Genomic DNA, 16,345 nt, shown 5'->3' with positions numbered 1-16,345 from the left:
TTGACAGCTCTTTGGTCTTGGCCATAGTGGAGTTTGGAGTGTGACTGTTTGTGGTTGTGGACAGGTGTCTTTTATACTGATAAGGCGTTCAAACAGGTGCCATTAATACAGGTAACGAGTGGAGGACAGAGGAGCCTCTTAAAGAAGAAGTTACAGGTCTGTGACAGCCAGAAATCTTGCTGATTTGTAGGTGACCAAATTTTCCACCATAATTTGCAAATAAATTCTTAAAAAAATCAGACAATGTGATTTTCTGGATTTTTTTTTTCATTTTATCTCTCATAGCTGAGGTATACCTATGAAAAAAATTACAGGCCTCTCTCATCTTTTTAAGTGGGAGAACTTGCACAATTGGTGGCTGACTAAATACTTTTTTGCCCCACTGTATATTGTAACATTCTTTCATCACTCGATCACCATAGAAATTCTAGTTCTAATTTTATATAATTTATATAATCTTATTTATTACTTTTCTAACAATATACTACTTAATCAACCGCAGTTGAGTTAATTTCGGACTGAAAAATCCACCTTTACACGAAACCTAAATGGTACCTGCGCAACCTGGCAGAAAACCAACAAACAGTGATTGCTTGCGATTCTCGTTTTTTACTCTGGCAGGGTTGACACATTGTCGGCTTATTTTGGTCCCAGTGAGTCTGGTCACACAGGAAGACCAAGGTGCACATGGTAGGGCTGGGCGATTAATCCAATTTTGAACTCGATTCCGATTTTTTGTTTTTTTGGAAGAACAGCTCGATGCATATCTATACATAAATTTAGATTTGAACATGTTTTTTTTTTTAAGGTCAAATTTCTAAGTTCTCAGTTACAAAGTGATCTTTTGGGAGGGACGTGCAGGATAAATACATCATGTTTTCAAAACTCAAAAATAATCTTTTTGAACAATCGTGATTTCAACATTAACCAAAATAATCACGACTACGATTCTTTCCTTGATCGAGCAGCCCTAGCACATGGTGCACTTTGACTCGCTGTACAGGAAGGGTTACCTTGAGGGCCGCCGTGCCGGCGTACTGCCTGCTGATGGTGTCTCCGTTGTTGGCCCACATGACCTGGTAGATCCTGTAGCACTTGGGGGGGAGCGGCTGCTCGGGAGGCATCACCCCTAGCTTCTTCAGCTGCAGGAGGACGTCACCATGGTGATTAACACAGCGCATGGCGCTCCGCACCACCCGCCGCCACGCAGCACTGCATGCGGCTTCGTATAGACACATCCATTCTGCCTCAACGTCTTCCGTGTGTTAATCTTCATTTGAACGCTGACATGTCCTCTAAGAAGACCAATTTAGGCAGAAATATGGACGTGTGTTTCGTCGGGTTGAAGTCCCCCGTTCTTTTTGAAAGATTCTTGTGACAGGAGATGATATGAGCTGAAGACTGTACGACTAATAGAAATGTGATTGACGCAGGTGGCCCTGCCTCATTTAACACCACGTCTGTTAAGACATCAAAATGGGGAAGGCTTCAAGTCGTGAGCCAGACAGCAGTGTCTCTAGAGATATACATCTTTAAAAACGTCCACGTCCAAAATAGACTTGAGACCTCAACAAAGCGAGCAAAAAAAAAACACATCCTCCCTACATTCGCACTCTGTACGCTGTGCTCAGAATTAACATATGGTTCCATTTATTCTTTGGCGTCGTGCCGCAAACATGAGCCGATGTTGGAGGCCGGTCGGCTTCGGGACGGAGCTCACCTGCTGCTCCATCACGGCCCGGGCGATGGCAGCCTGCACCACGTTGGTCCGGTCCAGACAGTCCATACAGTTGACCCGGAAGATCCCTTCCTGCTGGCAAATCACGCCCGCCTGGTCCACCCTGGGGGGGTCAGTACACCGGGTCACTCTAGGGTACACCCACTGGGAGACGCTTTTCAAATCCATAACTGAACTACGGTAACACTCGATCTCATTTATGATTTCAGAGCTGCAGCCCAACGCCCCAGAAGGAACCGGGCGCGACACTCACCAGCCCCATTTCATGTCCGTGATGATGTCAGAGATGGCATCCGTCAGTACTTGCACATTCTCAAACTTCATACCACGGCTGGGGAAGAGAGAGAATGAAAGGGTTAAGTGAGTCAACACCTATAGTAATGATTTATTGTTATTGTCGATTAAACATTCCACTGGTTCCCCGGAGGAGTAGATTCTCCTACCAGTGCTCGTGGAAGTCGAAGGAGACATATGTGAGGTTTGGGTTGTTGTAAAGGAGGACTTGTTTCAGATAGGAATCGCCGATTATCTTTTCGCGCCCGCCTTGGTCCACCAAATTGATGATGACCTGGACAAGAAGGAGGGGAAAGTGTCATGCTGGAGTCTGCCGGTCGGTCTGAAGAGACATTCAGGCAGATGGACGTGACTCAGCGCGACCTTCAGGCCCCACTGGGAGACTTCAGAGTGAGTCACCAACTTTTGATCCACGATGAGACCTGGCGTTAACATGCCACATGGTCAACTAGAGATTCTTTGGATCGCGGTAGCGGATGCGGCCCGCTATCGACGCACGGCTGGGTACTGCTTTCATAACGACCACAAAGCAGGACATGGTGCAGTGCCCCTCACCTGTTTCTGGTAAATTCTTAGCTGCTCATCAAAATGAGAAGCAAAAAAAGGAACCGTCTCCTTCTCCCCTGAAACAAGAAAGGTATGGTATGAATTAATAACCTGCTGTTTATTTTAACTTGCAATACATTTGAAAGAATGGGACTTCATAATAGGGATTAAACTTAATAGAGTGGCCGTATGTAGCTCAACTGTTAGAATATGGCATTAACACCAGCCGGATTAAATTTGCACTTCAGGCTTGGATGCGTTTGTAACCGTGCTATTGAAAGACGCCAGTGAAAACGATCCACCCAACAGCAACCCTCTTCTAAAAACACAACACCGCGGAAATCAGAGTCTCTGTTCCTACTACAATCTAGATCCACATCAAAGAAGACAAAAGCAGCTCGTTCTACGACAGATCCCGGTGGGCGGCGGTCACATGACCCGACGCGGCGTCACGTGACCTCGGGGCGCGCTGCTGACCTTTCTCCAGGCGCGGCCGGGGGTTGTAGCGGTATCCCGCCTGGCTCCAGAAGACGGGCACCGAGCCGCGGCTCTGCACGAAGGACAGCGTGTGGCTGTGCACGTGGATCAGCTGCTCCGTCTCCACGTAGTTGGCCACGTGGCCGTCCGTGTCCACGCCGCGACGCTTGTAGCGCATGCCTTTGGCAGGAAGAGGAAGAGGACGAGGGGGGGGGGGTGAGGGAATCATCTTTACTTACACATCGCCGACGGAACGGATCGGGTGTCCCCTGCGCGGCGCGTAACAAAAAACACCTCGGTGAATTAATCAAACCACAACCCGGTGTGAACCTGGCCGGGGCGACACTGCTTGGGGAAAGGGAGATTTGTGCGAGGTTCTTTTGTGTTGTGTGCGTCTAGGGGCTACAAGGTGGATACAGAAATGGGACTTGAGTGGGAAACATTCAGCCGCTGTGAATGTAGAGCAAATGCTGGAGTTAAACTGAAATTGTTTTTGGATTTGTTTGCTGATTTTAAAATAGTGGTCTAACGTCTGCGAGTGTGGCTTAGTGTATGCTACACGCGAACCTCCTAAGATGGCGCCATTTGATTGGTTCGCTATCTCGGGACATTGGGCAATGTCCCGAGATTGAGATCTCAATCGTGGAGCAGACGGTCGTCTGGTCACGCTAATAATAATAATTGTTAATTATTGATGATGTGATGACACAAAGTCTGGTTGATGAAAGTCAATACAAGCATATTCAGGCATTTACGGTTGGATTATCTCCATCAAACAGTTACAAATCTGCTCAGACTGACGCGGCGACCTGAACAGGGCGGCGGCGGCGACGACCTCGACCGTACCTGCGCGGTGGCGGCTGCGGCGAGAGATGAGGGCCACGGTGAAGCGGGGGTAGATGTCGTCCACGCAGGTGAGCTCCTGGGGGGGGGTCTCGGGGCTGCTGCGCTCCTCGTCGGGGCTCTCGCTGTAGTTCACCACCAGCTCCTCCACCTGGACGAAGCCCTGGATGACCGGCGTCACCCAGAAGTCTGCCGCGGGGTCCTGGGGGGTGCCATACGAAACACGGTTTTCTTTTTTTTTTCTTTTTTAAACACACTGCTGGGTAGACCTAAGAACTGATTATGGTCCCATGTTCACGCAACGCAAAGGGGGTGACGCACCCCTTACGTCCTTGCGGACCCTCCTTGCGTCCACCGCCAAGGCCTGGCGTGCGCCTCCCAAACATCGTAACCTTCCGTCGAGGCGACGGAGCAGCAAGGGCTGTGATTGGTCCGCTCACTAAAACCCGACGCACAACCGTAACGGTTCACGACTGCGTCGAAGCGTCTGCGTGGGCGTTGCGCTGCGCGAGCGTGGGCCCGTAATCAGCCCTTCACACTAAAGACTAATTACATAACATTTATCCCCAACAACTATTACTTTTAAAAATCTATTCATATTTGTGACAGAGAGGCAGTGATCCTCTGAAAGCGCCGCAATCTGTGAGAACATTTTGAAATAGCACACATCCCCAAACTGTGAAGACAGCCTTTTCTCTCGGGATGCTTCGCTGCATTTGTTCCTCAGAAAGAGCAGTGAGTCATGCGTTGAGGTTTCGCTTTTTGTACGAAAAAAGACGTTACCTGGAGGTCAATCAGCTCCTGAATCATGTGTTTGTTCCAGAAGAACCGATCATCGACCTGGCACAGAATTTGAATAAAAAAAGAGAAGGTCCACCAAAACATAATTTTGTTATTTGATATGAATATAAATAACCGGATCAAAAGTGCATGTTCCATTTGTGTGCGTGTGCGTGTGAGAGTGTGCGCGTGACGTCAACAGTGAGCCCACCTGTTTCCAGAGGGGCAGGTCGGACTTGCCGGAGTCGCCCTGCCTCTGAACGGTGTTGGTGAGGTCGTAGGTCATGCTGTAGTAGAAGGAGTCCGAGTCCATGAACACCTTGTACAGCTCGTCCAGCAGACGCCGCTCCATGCGCTCCCGCTCCTTGTTCTCCTTCACCTGGAAGGCAGGGGCGTACTGGGTTGGGGTGGGAGGGTGTTGGGTGGTCGAACAATAGCATAACAGACAGCAGGGAAAACAACAGAAAGGAAAAATAAAATAAAATGAAAAATATAACATAATAAAACATAAAACGATGATGGAGGAAAGAATGTGAAATCTGAGACCATTGCATTGTCACTCACTACCTTTTTCTTGATGGGCACGGCCACATTGGACTTGATTTGCGTTAAGGTTTTCATGAGGAACTTGGAGTCGTCCGGAGACATGGCCAGCTTCTCTGGCCTGTCGATGCCGAAGTGATGCTTCTTGCAGAGCTGCAAACATGGACACCATTTAATTTAGGATTCTTGTTGTTGTAGATATTATCAAAAACCTGTGCTACGTCGTACACTTTCTTGAGGATCCTTGGAAAGCCATGCTCCAGTTTTGAATGAAAGCGGTCATAGATGTCGACGGATGCAAGTCACAAGTCTTCATATTGCCAAAGTGCCTTCCTACTCAAAACAACAACAGTCTACAGCTGAAACCCTGGAAGGCATTGGAACTATTCTGAGCACAGCTAAAGAACGAACCGATACTTACAGACGGCCCATCTACACAAAATACAGTGACATAAAAATCTATTACAACAAATTCTACGAGCCATACTGTCCTACAGGATTTCTAGCCACAAGGAATGGAGTAATTATTGGGATGGGCAAATGGGATGTACGCAGGAATGGGGCCTAGAGGAAAATCTAATAAGGATGATTAACTATCTTGGAAATTACTCACTTGAAAATATTCTGTCTCATCATCCATGAAGCTTCCCTGAAAGACTTAAATCTTAGCAATAATTCTTAATTCTTCCACGGCCTAATTTTCTACGGGTGCATGAAAAGAAAACAGCTTGTGTGCGTGTGCGTGCATTGAATGTTTTAAAATAATCTTCCACGTTTCACCTAAGTGATGATTCATACTGACTCATGCAGTGACGGCCTGCCCAAGTACAATGACGAGAGGTTGAAAGAGTACAACTCGCAAGCATTAGTAAATGAGATCCAACAGAGAGCACATGATATCAGGAGAAGAGGGAAATATTAGAGAGGTCACCTCTAACTCGAGCTCCTGGGGATCCTCATCGGACAGAGGAATGACCGCGATCTTGGTGATCTTGTATACTTTGTGATTACCAGGCAACCTGCCAACCAATGCTTTCTGCCGGATTAACACCAGACCGAGAGGAAGATCTGCCAATGGGAACAGGGCGGGATGTAGAAGGGAAGAGATGCATCATGGTTCACGGCTTCTTCGCATTCGACATAGTGTGTGTGATAAAACCTGCCATTTTATCGGCCTCAAGATAATCATCTCAGTTTAGTAGGCAAACAGACAGCCAACAGGGAAGTTTCAAACAAGAAAATTCTATTTGTTATCAATGTTATTCATGTTAGAACTTATTTCCTTGTGCAGCGGATAATTTGTTTGTTGTAGGCATGATGCGGATAACCTTGTTAGTCTGACAAAGTAGTTGAGAATAAATAGTTTGAAACCCATTCTCATTTCTTACAAACCTGTGTGAAGTTGTATCTTTCCAATGATTCCTTCCACTAGACCCAGACACACTGGGTTCCAAGCTAAAAGTAGGTCAGTTGCTGGAATGAAAACAGGGAATAAAGTAGAAAGGTAGTTAGAAGAAGACACTGGACAATTTGTCAGAACCTGAAACACTACTTCCACATGGAAGGGCCCTGTAAGCCCCTACAACGCACACACAAATAGACCAATAGGTAACAAGTCATGGTTGTGCCACCCTGGGTACACACACACACACACACACACACACACACACACACACACACACACACACACACACACACACACACACACACACACACACACACACACACACACACACACACACACACACACACACACCTTAATAAACTTGACACAATATTGGAAGACTGCCACACTTCAGGTTCAAACACATATACGTGAACATTTTCCTGTTCAGCTTGGAGAAAACACAGTGAGGTGTCTCATGACACATGTGGGAACGTCAGATCAAGTTCGCTGTGTTCTCTCGGTCGTGGGGGAGTGCCCACTAGGGGCAACCGTTATCTTTCACAATGACAGATTCTTTATTTGACCTTATTTTAGCCATTTCACCATTTCTTGTTAGATATCTGGGAATTCGTCGTTCATGTGAGTTTTGATTTTGCCCCAGAGAGCCCTTTACCACCTTTTTAAAAAAAAGTGAACTGTCTCTGTACAATTTTGTTTTAAAAAGTACCAAAGAAATAAATCTATCATAGTATGAAATAGAAATACAAGAATAAGGAAATAAAAAGGGCAGATGATAACATGAACCGCCAGCAAAGTGCATAGAGCTTGGACTATAAGCAGCCTCAGCAACATACCCTTCCTGTTATATGAGCCACAGGAATCACCCTGATCTCAAAACAAAAACTACCACAATAATACCTTGGAGTTCCTTGGTGGAATACACAATATCACGGAAATTGTCTACAGTGTACTGGTGTCAACCGTCCCCAATGAGTAGTCGAAACCCTTTTCCAATTAAATAATGGAAGAGTGTGCAACCCAAACCTGTTCAGGATGGCTGCACACCCATATGACTTGAAGCAAAAGAGAAGATAGGATGCAAAGCCTTTCGCTATCTCTACCGGTACTTCGTCTGTACATTTGGTTAACTGCTAATACATTTTATTACTTTACTTAATCCAAATTACCTTGACACCGCACCAAGACATAAAAGAACACAGACACACCACGGACAAGTCTCCAGAAATGTGGTACATGTGGTAATTAAACTGGCAAAGTCAATATAGGATGTTTTAAGCTAAAATGCATAATTGAAATATAATTTGTGTCCGTTTCTCAACAATAAAGCAAGCGTTTATACGATAATTGGAGATGTTGTCTTAACCTTCTTTTCACTTCTCTACATGATTCTCTACGTGCAATGAATACATATTTCATCAAAAGATAAGGACCTTATGTCCTCTCAGTCTGTGAAACACGAACGTAATCGCCATCTTATGGCTTAATGACCATGTCATAGGAAGCTCTTTGATAAAAGTTACTAGTACTACGCCCATGTTTGCACGAGAATGTGCTCTGGAGAGGAGTTGGTTATAGGAAACACAACGGAAATGGAGTTTAGGTATAGGGTGTGGACGGATCGAACAACATGACATTTTGAATCGTAGAGGAAATCATGATGTATTAAAAGGCCATAATAAAAGGGGACGTTACAAAAGAGAAGTTGACGCAACGTCAACAACTCACTGTAAATACAGGTGTGAATGGGGAGAAAGAAGGAGTTTACATGACCTGCTGGTGTCAACCCACAACCACCTTATGTTGTATGCCACTATGAACGTATTGTCGGGTCATGGATGTCTCGCCGAGAGAATACCTTATTGTTTTCTTGTGGACGAAGATGAGGTACGATGACTGAAAGAGGTGATACCATATGTAGAGGCTGAAACCCAGTGCTTACCAGGTCTGACGCTCATGGTCCCATCTTGTCGGCTGCACCACAGAGCTCTATCGCCGCTCTGAAGGATGTAATGGTCTTTGGCTTGGAACAGCTCCATGACGCCCTTCACTTTAGGCAACCGTGTAGCCGGCTGTCAAGATAAATATCTTACTAATATCAATCCGTCGTCTTAGTTGCCCGAAGAGAACGGAGCGGGTTGAATCAGAAAGCTATTGGCTAACAGAGGATAGCTCAGCTCGGGTGTACAGGCTGCGGCGCTAGCTAGCCCGCTAGCAAGCTAGCAGCAGCTGTATGCCTAACAAATTCCTTAATTTGACTTTGACACATGACAGGAAAAAAGTAACGTCCCGCTTTCAATGCACGTTGCAGTCCTTCTCAAAATCATGTTCCGGTCATTCAAATCCGGGACTGGTGTGGGTTCTTGGCTCTCCGTGAGCCGCGTCTTCGTTCAGGACGACACTCCAGCCGCGTCTGTTTCCTGCTCCAAACAAATACACGTGACCCTCTACCTGACTCGCCATCCACTATGACCACCCCGACACATTAAACACCTTTCATCTAGATCACTGCACCGTACCTTCCCCTGTCGTCTTAATGTTTTTATTGCAGATGGAGATAAAAACAGAGAAGTATCACATTGTGTGGGATATTTCTGACGAGGTATTGAGGTGGGAAAAAACGCTGACTATTTGAAGACGCAAAACCGGTAGTTTTCAATTTTTTGCAAGACAATCAAAGGCAGGAGCCAATGCCATCCTCAGAAATTGTGGGAATGTGTCAAAATAAGAGCCATTAACATGTTGAACTTTCAGCAGAAGTCAAATAATGTTTATTCTGTGTTGTAATTTTTCTAAAACTAGGGCATCGATTTTGCAGGATCCTTTATCGTGTATTATGCATTTGTTATATAACATTATCACTCATAAGCAATTTATGTCAGTTAGTTTTATTTGGAACAATAACAACGTCCATTGCCTTCAACAATAATCCAATCTTCAAATGATGTGGTAAATACTAGTAATACAAACATTTTCCATATGATTCTTTCAAAAACTAGATGGCATTTTCCGAAAAATATTACCTTTCACATAGCAACATAATTGCATTACAGTAGGAATCTCAAAAAGGGTAAAAGCCTCTGGAGACTTATCTTTCATTACCTTTGCATTATTTATTCTGTTACATATGGGTTCTTTGATAGCTCTCTGTGCTCTCTATCCGTGATTCTTACAGAGCAGCACGGGTTGATTGTCCCATACACACAGCTTACATCCACATCCATCATAACTATGCATTGATAAATGTTCCAAAGAAGCACAAATTATTAGTTTCTTACCTTGTTCAAAATATAGCAATATTATGTTTCCAAATAACAACTAGAAATGTTCACGAAAAAACACTCAACAATACAATCAAAACTTGTGTGACTGAAGTATTTCAAACAAATGTTGATCTTTCAGCATGTTACAATTCAAGAGTGTCAAAAGTGCATACAGTAGAATAGGTAATGCATCGAAATCAGCATCTACTAAACCTATCTAAAGCAGCTCAGAAAAATACCAATTAGGCTGCCAATGAAAAATGGTTTCTTGCTGGCTGAGATTTTGCAGTTTGTACGTGCGTGACAACCCCAGCTAACACACGATGATCCTTTTGGTGCTCCTCCAATTGTAAACGTACTGTCTTTAGCTGTTTTGTGATCAAGACAAAAGGCAACTACACATACACAAAGACTCTTACCACAGTCTTCATCAAAAAAGGCCTCAACACTGTGATTCGGATAGCTTTCCTTAATGTGGTGCCAATGGCACTACAAAGAAAGGCAGCTACATTGGCTTTAAAACATAATTGTACTGAGCCACCATTATGTATGTGGTGAATGCCAGGAAATACCAACACTGTTAAGTACTCACTGCATGCAAAGGTTAGAACTGTTGTGTAACGTGAGGAGGAAGGGGGGACAGTAGACTGGGACAGATAAACACCAACTTCCAATATTTTGATTTGATCTTTCTGTCCTCTTGGTTCGACCACTGTGCAAGTCATTAAGATATCTCCCTCGAAGCCTCAATATTTCCCGTCACCATCATACTCGGCTCGTCTTTCTGCGGCAGGCCCTCTGATGGGGGCATCCGGGCGGGCGTGGCCAGTCGCTCGTCCAGTTGCTCCAGTTCCTCAAGTATCGTTTGAACCCGGCGGACTCCGTCGCGCCTCGCCTGTCGAACGTCCACCCGTCCCTCCGGGTCTACCGAGTCCAGTGCTAAAAGCTCTTTGGTTAAATTCTCCTCCAGTAGTAAGTATCTCTTGTCGTTCTTCTTGCCGTCAAAGCATCGGACCTCTTGCTCCAGCTTGGAGACTCTGTCCACGATCAGTTGCACCTTGGCCAGCCCGGGGTGGACTGGGCCCGGGGCCGCCGGTTCCTCGCTGACCTTCGCAGCAGGGACACTTGCCGGAGCAGGGTCCTGGGGTTCTGATTTAGGGGGTATTTGGACTGTGATATTCGCCGTTTGCTGTGGTGGTGGTGGTTGGGGCTTCTGGAACTGCGGAGGAGGTGTGTACAACTGTTCGGGCTGAGGTTCAGGCTGAGGTTCAGGCTGAGGTTCAGGCTGAGGTTCAGGCTGTGATTCGGGCTGTTGCACGAGTGGGTGAATAACGGTAGGGGGCGGCAGCGGGGACATTTGGAACTCATGTGGTGGCGGAGATTGCGGTTGTGGGAACCTTGGTGCATACTGAGCTTGTGGTGAATACTGGGCTTGTGGTGAATACTGGGCTTGTTGGGCCTGCGGCCATTGCTGTCGCGTTGGCTCATGGAAGTGGACAGGGGGAGGTGGAGGTGGAAACGATTCGCTGTCAACTTCCATGTCGAAAGACTGTGGTGATTGGGGTTTCTCTGGCTTCTGCTGGCTGGTAAATGCTTCCTGCTCAATCTTCACAGGTACTTCTCTTGATATGTGCTGCTGAACCTACGGAAATAAGGGACACATGGTTAACCATCTGGAGAGTATGCTCTTCAAATTAAATGTGTTGGTCATGACCCTCTTCAAGTGTAACGTGCCATGAAGGGACTTTTTATTGCTCTTTTATTTGTTACCTGCGGACGCTCTCCCATCACTTGTGTCACAGCAGGAGACTGACTCCTTATAATCTGTGGGTGGTGAACGGGTACACGATGTTGGGGGGGATGCATGGACCCACAATGGCTAGTCCGTTCTTCTGGCTGTGGCCTATGGAAAGGCTGCTGGTGCTCGGAGTAGGGAAGGCGTTGGGAATAGACGGTGGGGTTTAACTGGGATGACTGGGACGGGGCTGGGCTTCCACTGCTCTCGTGGATGACAGGGATGGGGATGTAGCCGGCCTGAAGACCTGCGTTGCTGCGTCTCGCCGGTTGGTGGAAAGGGACGTTGTAAACCTTCAAAATAAAAGTCATGTCAAGTCACATTTTTATTTCGATAGCGCATTTACAGATGGCTGAGCTGCACCAAAGTGCTTCACAAGAGAGAGCTTAAGTGCAATAAACAAAGAAGTGGCCTCAGGCAAAAAGAAAAGGGTTAAAATACAATGACTGTAGGAGTTAAAATAAAGCAAAAAAAATAAAATAAAAAGAGAGAAGATTTAAAAGGTAACCAGGGGACACTGCACTGGCACTTAAAAAAAATGAGACACTAATCAAAGGCAAGTAAAAAGAGTTGGGTCTTTAAAAAAAGTTCAAATTGCAGCTTTTATCATCTAAGAAATTTAGTCAAATGAAAAAGTGGTCACTAGTATTCAATGTATATGACTTAAACTGAATAAAACATTTGTATTGGTACAAAAATGTATACTTAATATTGAGTCTTCATTGTCCATTCATAATCCCCCTCTGTATTATGACCACCAGGATACATAAGCCATGATCCCTATTAATACATTATCTGGAATGTAGCTTGTGTTTTATTTTTTATTTGATTATTTTTTGCTAGTCTTAATAATTGGATATCTTCTTGCTTATCCCTTCCAACGTATTTGTTGCTTTCCATGCCCCAAGAATTTCACTGTCCAGCCTCGCCATGCGTCCAACCTTTGACCTTAAACAAATCAATAGATTGTTCTCTACATTGCGGACCAGATAATGCACCTGTGTACCTTAGGGTGAGTGGAGAACGCGCCAGTGTCTGAGCTGCAGCCTTACCTCAGTGGTGTGGGACGTGGGTGAGCAGGACTTGCTGGGCTCAGGGGAGCTGCAGTCAGGAGGCCCGTGGAGGGGGGATCTGGGCCGGCAGTGGAGCCCCGGCGTCGGGGACGGCGTCCGCCCGTCCGTGCGGACGTTCTGTGTGGAGCTCGGCTGGATGTAGGCAAAAGACGGCTGCTGCAGCTGCTGCTGCTGCTGCTGCTGCTGCTGCTGCTGCTGCTGCTGCTGCTGTCTCAGTTCGGCACCCTCGTGAAAGATGGGGATAGGGACGTACCCCTGGCGAAGGGTGGGGTGCTTCATCTCTCTCACAAAGGCCTTCTGCCCCTCCTGGGGGCTTGGATCTGGGGGGACATTGGGTCCGTTCAGATTCAGTTGGCTGACCTGAAAGAAAGGCAGGGTATTGACGTCGAATATAATGAAGAATATAAATACATTGAGGTCCTAGAAAGGAAGGGAAGAGTGGTCTTCCAAAATCTTTAATATTTTATGCTAAATGCAGCATTTGAGAAGCCAACCCTTTTGACTTTAAAGATACGTCAATATCAGCCAAGTAATGCCTTGAGGATTAGTAATTAGACAGTATTTAGACCAAAGCAGCTTTGCTTTGCCAAATTGCGAAAAGTGAAAATCAAAATCCACATAATGTGGTACAAGAACATCTAATCCTGCCAACATCAGACATATTTGCTGATGAACCTTGATTCTTTGTGAATGTACTAAGAAATACAACATCGCTTGATACCAAAGGCTGGGCAATGTGAAGGGAATCTCTGAAGAATGTGTCCAAGAATGTATTTGCTATGTAAAAATGGTGTTAACTTCTTAAAGGAGCACAGGAGGGTAAACAAAAACATATGTGCATATACTGGAAGTGTAATCCAAACAACTGTTACAAAATACATTGGTTAAAATGTTCATGTGTAGGCCTGTCACACCATGTGAAACAAAAAAAACAACCACATATGCATAGTCAATGGAAAAGACTACGTTAAAGATCTAAAGACCTTATATATAATATATTCTTACTATGGGTTTTTGAGCAATTAGCACTGAACTTTTCCTGTTCTCTTTTGGCGTGTCCTACAGTGTAGGGCTACACAAAAGAGAGTTCACAAGACACCTGTTAATGACAACCGGGGAGGGAAGCTCATAAGCAACGGGTCTATTGATAGCACACCACTTATTGCGCATGGTATATTTATAAGTACACTGTTTCAAGTTCTGTTTCAGTTCATTGAGAGAATACATGGAAGCCCATGTTAAAAACATTCACACAAGTTAAACTCTCTAAGAAAAAGTTTGAAAATAACTCTGAACGACCCTTTGCCCTCTGCCATTTCACTGTGGAACGCTGTAGTCTCTTTTGCGTGAAACACTGCACCATTTTTATCCCCTGACAGCTGTGTCTTTCCAGCAGATTCTTCGTGACACTAAGTTTGGACGGCCGGAATGGATCTCGCCAAAACCTGCTATTTTACAGATCGATGCCACCTCAATCTGAGGATTGTGCCGTGACGATATGTCCATAAATGTGTAAACATGTTTCATATTATTAAAACCTTGACCGTTTCTAATATTTCACAAGGCCCAACGTAAACAGACAGACTCAATCCTTGTAAGGAAAAAAGTTTCTCCAAACCAGACAACGACGGGCAGAAACATTTCCGACACGTCTATAGCCCGCACTCACAGGCGCTCTTTACATACTGCAACGTGCGTCATCTAGCAATCATTCGCTTAGATCATACGACCAGAATATATCGGAGCAATACTAGTAATAATAGGCTTATGAGCTGTTGCTGTCGCGGGGGCCTATAACGGAATTGTGACAGACCTTTGCCAGTCCTTTCAGGTCAACAACATATCACATTATAAAGCTGAAATACACTCTTGGTAACCCGTCAATAACCCAAACAACCAAATAGGAAAATAAGGGCCATTGAAACTATAATTGAAATCGACTGTCGTAATAAGGGGGAAAAAAACAATCAACTTCATAGACCGAGTCTCATACCTTTTTGACATCATGCCGAGGGTCATTCCAGGTTGTTGTGCAATTATTATGATCCACAAAAAAAGGCCAACCCGTCTGTGGGTCTATTTTAATTTCCCATCCAAAAGGCAGTGGGTCGTTGTTATTTGCCATTGCTACTATCGGTGACTGTGTCCTTACGCTGTCCATGTCGCTGGCTTTAGGTACTGAGACATTCCTACATGCAACGGACTCTTTAAAGATTCCTTAAATGACGTATCAGAAAGGGGCTGGAAGTTTCTCGAAATAGCGCGATCTGTTCGGGGCGTCGAACCTAGGCTGTATCTCTGCAGACCCGAGCCATTGGGACACCGCAAGTGGGCGGGGCTTCAGCGTGTCCATGTCTTCTCGGTGCTCGAAGATGATCAGAAAGGGTTCTCGTTGTCCTCATCCCCCTCCCGTATCTCCTGACGCTCCTACAGGAACACCTGCCGCTCTTCCTCCTCCATCTTGCGGGTCCTTCAGGGACACCTGCTGCTCCTCATCATCAATCCGACCTTCAGCTCTCCTTCCCATCCGTCCCAGTAATCGTTGGCTCTGTGACTTTGCGCCGAACAACTCGTTGTTGCTGCGGCTGCAGAGCACAGCCGTGTGAAAGTCTCTTATTATTCTGGGCTCCTGCTTAGACAAAAACAAAGGAATGCCTGACAGACAACCCAATCCACCATTGACTAAGGAGTCCTCGGAAGGGAACAACGTCTTAAAACAAATCTCCGGCCATGTTCCCAAAGTATGCTCCAATAATATTAATTTATACAGAATCTAACTCTTAATATAATACTTCCGAACTTCGCCCAATAGTATCAACACCGTTGATGTAGTCTGTCGTATGTAGATATGTTTAAAGGGCAAATTGTTTACATGGAAATACATATCACATACATTTTTAAGCAAATCCATTTTTTTTGGGATAATACTGTTAATTGGAAAAGAAAACCAATTAAAAAACATTGGCAACCAACCCCATGATGAGGTTTTTCACAAGGTGCCAGTCTTTGATGGAATGTTACCTATTCATGAATTAAACTACACTGATAAAAAGTTCACACACTTTTACCCAAAACGTTTTACCATCATATAATTTACTCTTATCCAGATAACATAGGTTTCCTAAGAAGCCGCTAGTTGACAAATCAAACGTGGGAATTAACAAGTCCCTCCCACTTGTGTATATAAGCCCCGCCCACTTACAGTTGTCCGCCCACTCGCGGCTAGCAGATACGATGGTATGCAGTCAACTCATGCTGTTGACTGTTCAGTGCATGATCTGGTATTAACTAGATTGTTCCACCGTCAGTTAATGTGTAGCTTGATTAGGGGGGGGGGGGGGGGGGGATCAATTGTGGATTGATAACTGATTTTGTGTAATGATTGCAATATGGCATAATTTGGATCCTTCACAAACATACCCAGTCTCTGTCCTCCTATTGAGTTATGGCATAGTGTATATTGTAACATGAACGTTATTAATACTTTATACATTTGACTTGTGAAGACAATGTACCAATCGATGTATATCCCGATCAGTAAGAAAAGCAGAAACATGATTCTCCCCACCACATTTGGTTTGACAACCG

The 16,345-nt window shown here is 45.1% G+C and overlaps 2 protein-coding genes across 3 annotated transcripts in view; both read right to left on the bottom strand.

Moving 5' to 3' along the window:
* Positions 1-9,280, bottom strand: part of inpp5f (inositol polyphosphate-5-phosphatase F) — a 17,931-nt gene extending 8,651 nt beyond the window's left edge. Inside the window, exons 1-13 of one of the 2 annotated variants that reach the window (XM_060072494.1) lie at positions 8,569-9,280; positions 6,614-6,694; positions 6,153-6,289; positions 5,246-5,374; positions 4,890-5,075; positions 4,682-4,738; positions 3,902-4,100; positions 3,056-3,235; positions 2,588-2,655; positions 2,182-2,306; positions 1,992-2,069; positions 1,721-1,841; positions 1,014-1,142 (exon numbers count right to left, since the gene is read on the bottom strand). In XM_060072494.1, the coding sequence (XP_059928477.1) occupies positions 1,014-1,142; positions 1,721-1,841; positions 1,992-2,069; positions 2,182-2,306; positions 2,588-2,655; positions 3,056-3,235; positions 3,902-4,100; positions 4,682-4,738; positions 4,890-5,075; positions 5,246-5,374; positions 6,153-6,289; positions 6,614-6,694; positions 8,569-8,665 (1,587 nt within the window). In that variant the 5' untranslated portion in view covers positions 8,666-9,280. The remainder of the gene's footprint in view (positions 1-1,013; positions 1,143-1,720; positions 1,842-1,991; positions 2,070-2,181; positions 2,307-2,587; positions 2,656-3,055; positions 3,236-3,901; positions 4,101-4,681; positions 4,739-4,889; positions 5,076-5,245; positions 5,375-6,152; positions 6,290-6,613; positions 6,695-8,568) is intronic. The other variant, XM_060072495.1, reaches the window with a different exon arrangement.
* A 546-nt stretch (positions 9,281-9,826) lies between these two features.
* bag3 (BCL2 associated athanogene 3) lies at positions 9,827-15,852 on the bottom strand. The gene is made up of 4 exons (XM_060072504.1): positions 14,751-15,852; positions 12,737-13,117; positions 11,660-11,977; positions 9,827-11,531 (listed from the first exon to the last, which is right to left on the bottom strand). Exons 1-4 carry the CDS (start codon positions 14,916-14,918, stop codon positions 10,614-10,616), a joined length of 1,785 nt encoding a protein of 594 aa, XP_059928487.1. The 5' UTR covers positions 14,919-15,852; the 3' UTR covers positions 9,827-10,613.
* Positions 15,853-16,345: the final 493 nt, after the last annotated feature.

The sequence above is a fragment of the Gadus macrocephalus genome, chromosome 15 (assembly GCF_031168955.1).
Source record: "Gadus macrocephalus chromosome 15, ASM3116895v1".
Lineage (NCBI taxonomy): Eukaryota > Metazoa > Chordata > Actinopteri > Gadiformes > Gadidae > Gadus > Gadus macrocephalus.
The sequence above is the reverse complement of the archived record's forward strand: the minus strand, read 5'-3'. Positions and strand labels throughout refer to the sequence as shown.

What these genes read in the sequence shown, in the direction of transcription:
- bag3 (XM_060072504.1), bottom strand. Translation starts at nt 14,918, where the DNA reads ATGGACAGCGTAAGGACACAGTCACCGATAGTAGCAATGGCAAATAAC. An exon ending in CTCGGCATGATGTCAAAAAG is followed by an intron (nt 13,118 to 14,750) that starts GTATGAGACTCG and finishes CCTTTCTTTCAG; the next exon opens with GTCAGCCAACTGAATCTGAA. An exon ending in CCACGTCCCACACCACTGAG is followed by an intron (nt 11,978 to 12,736) that starts GTAAGGCTGCAG and finishes TTTATTTTGAAG; the next exon opens with GTTTACAACGTCCCTTTCCA.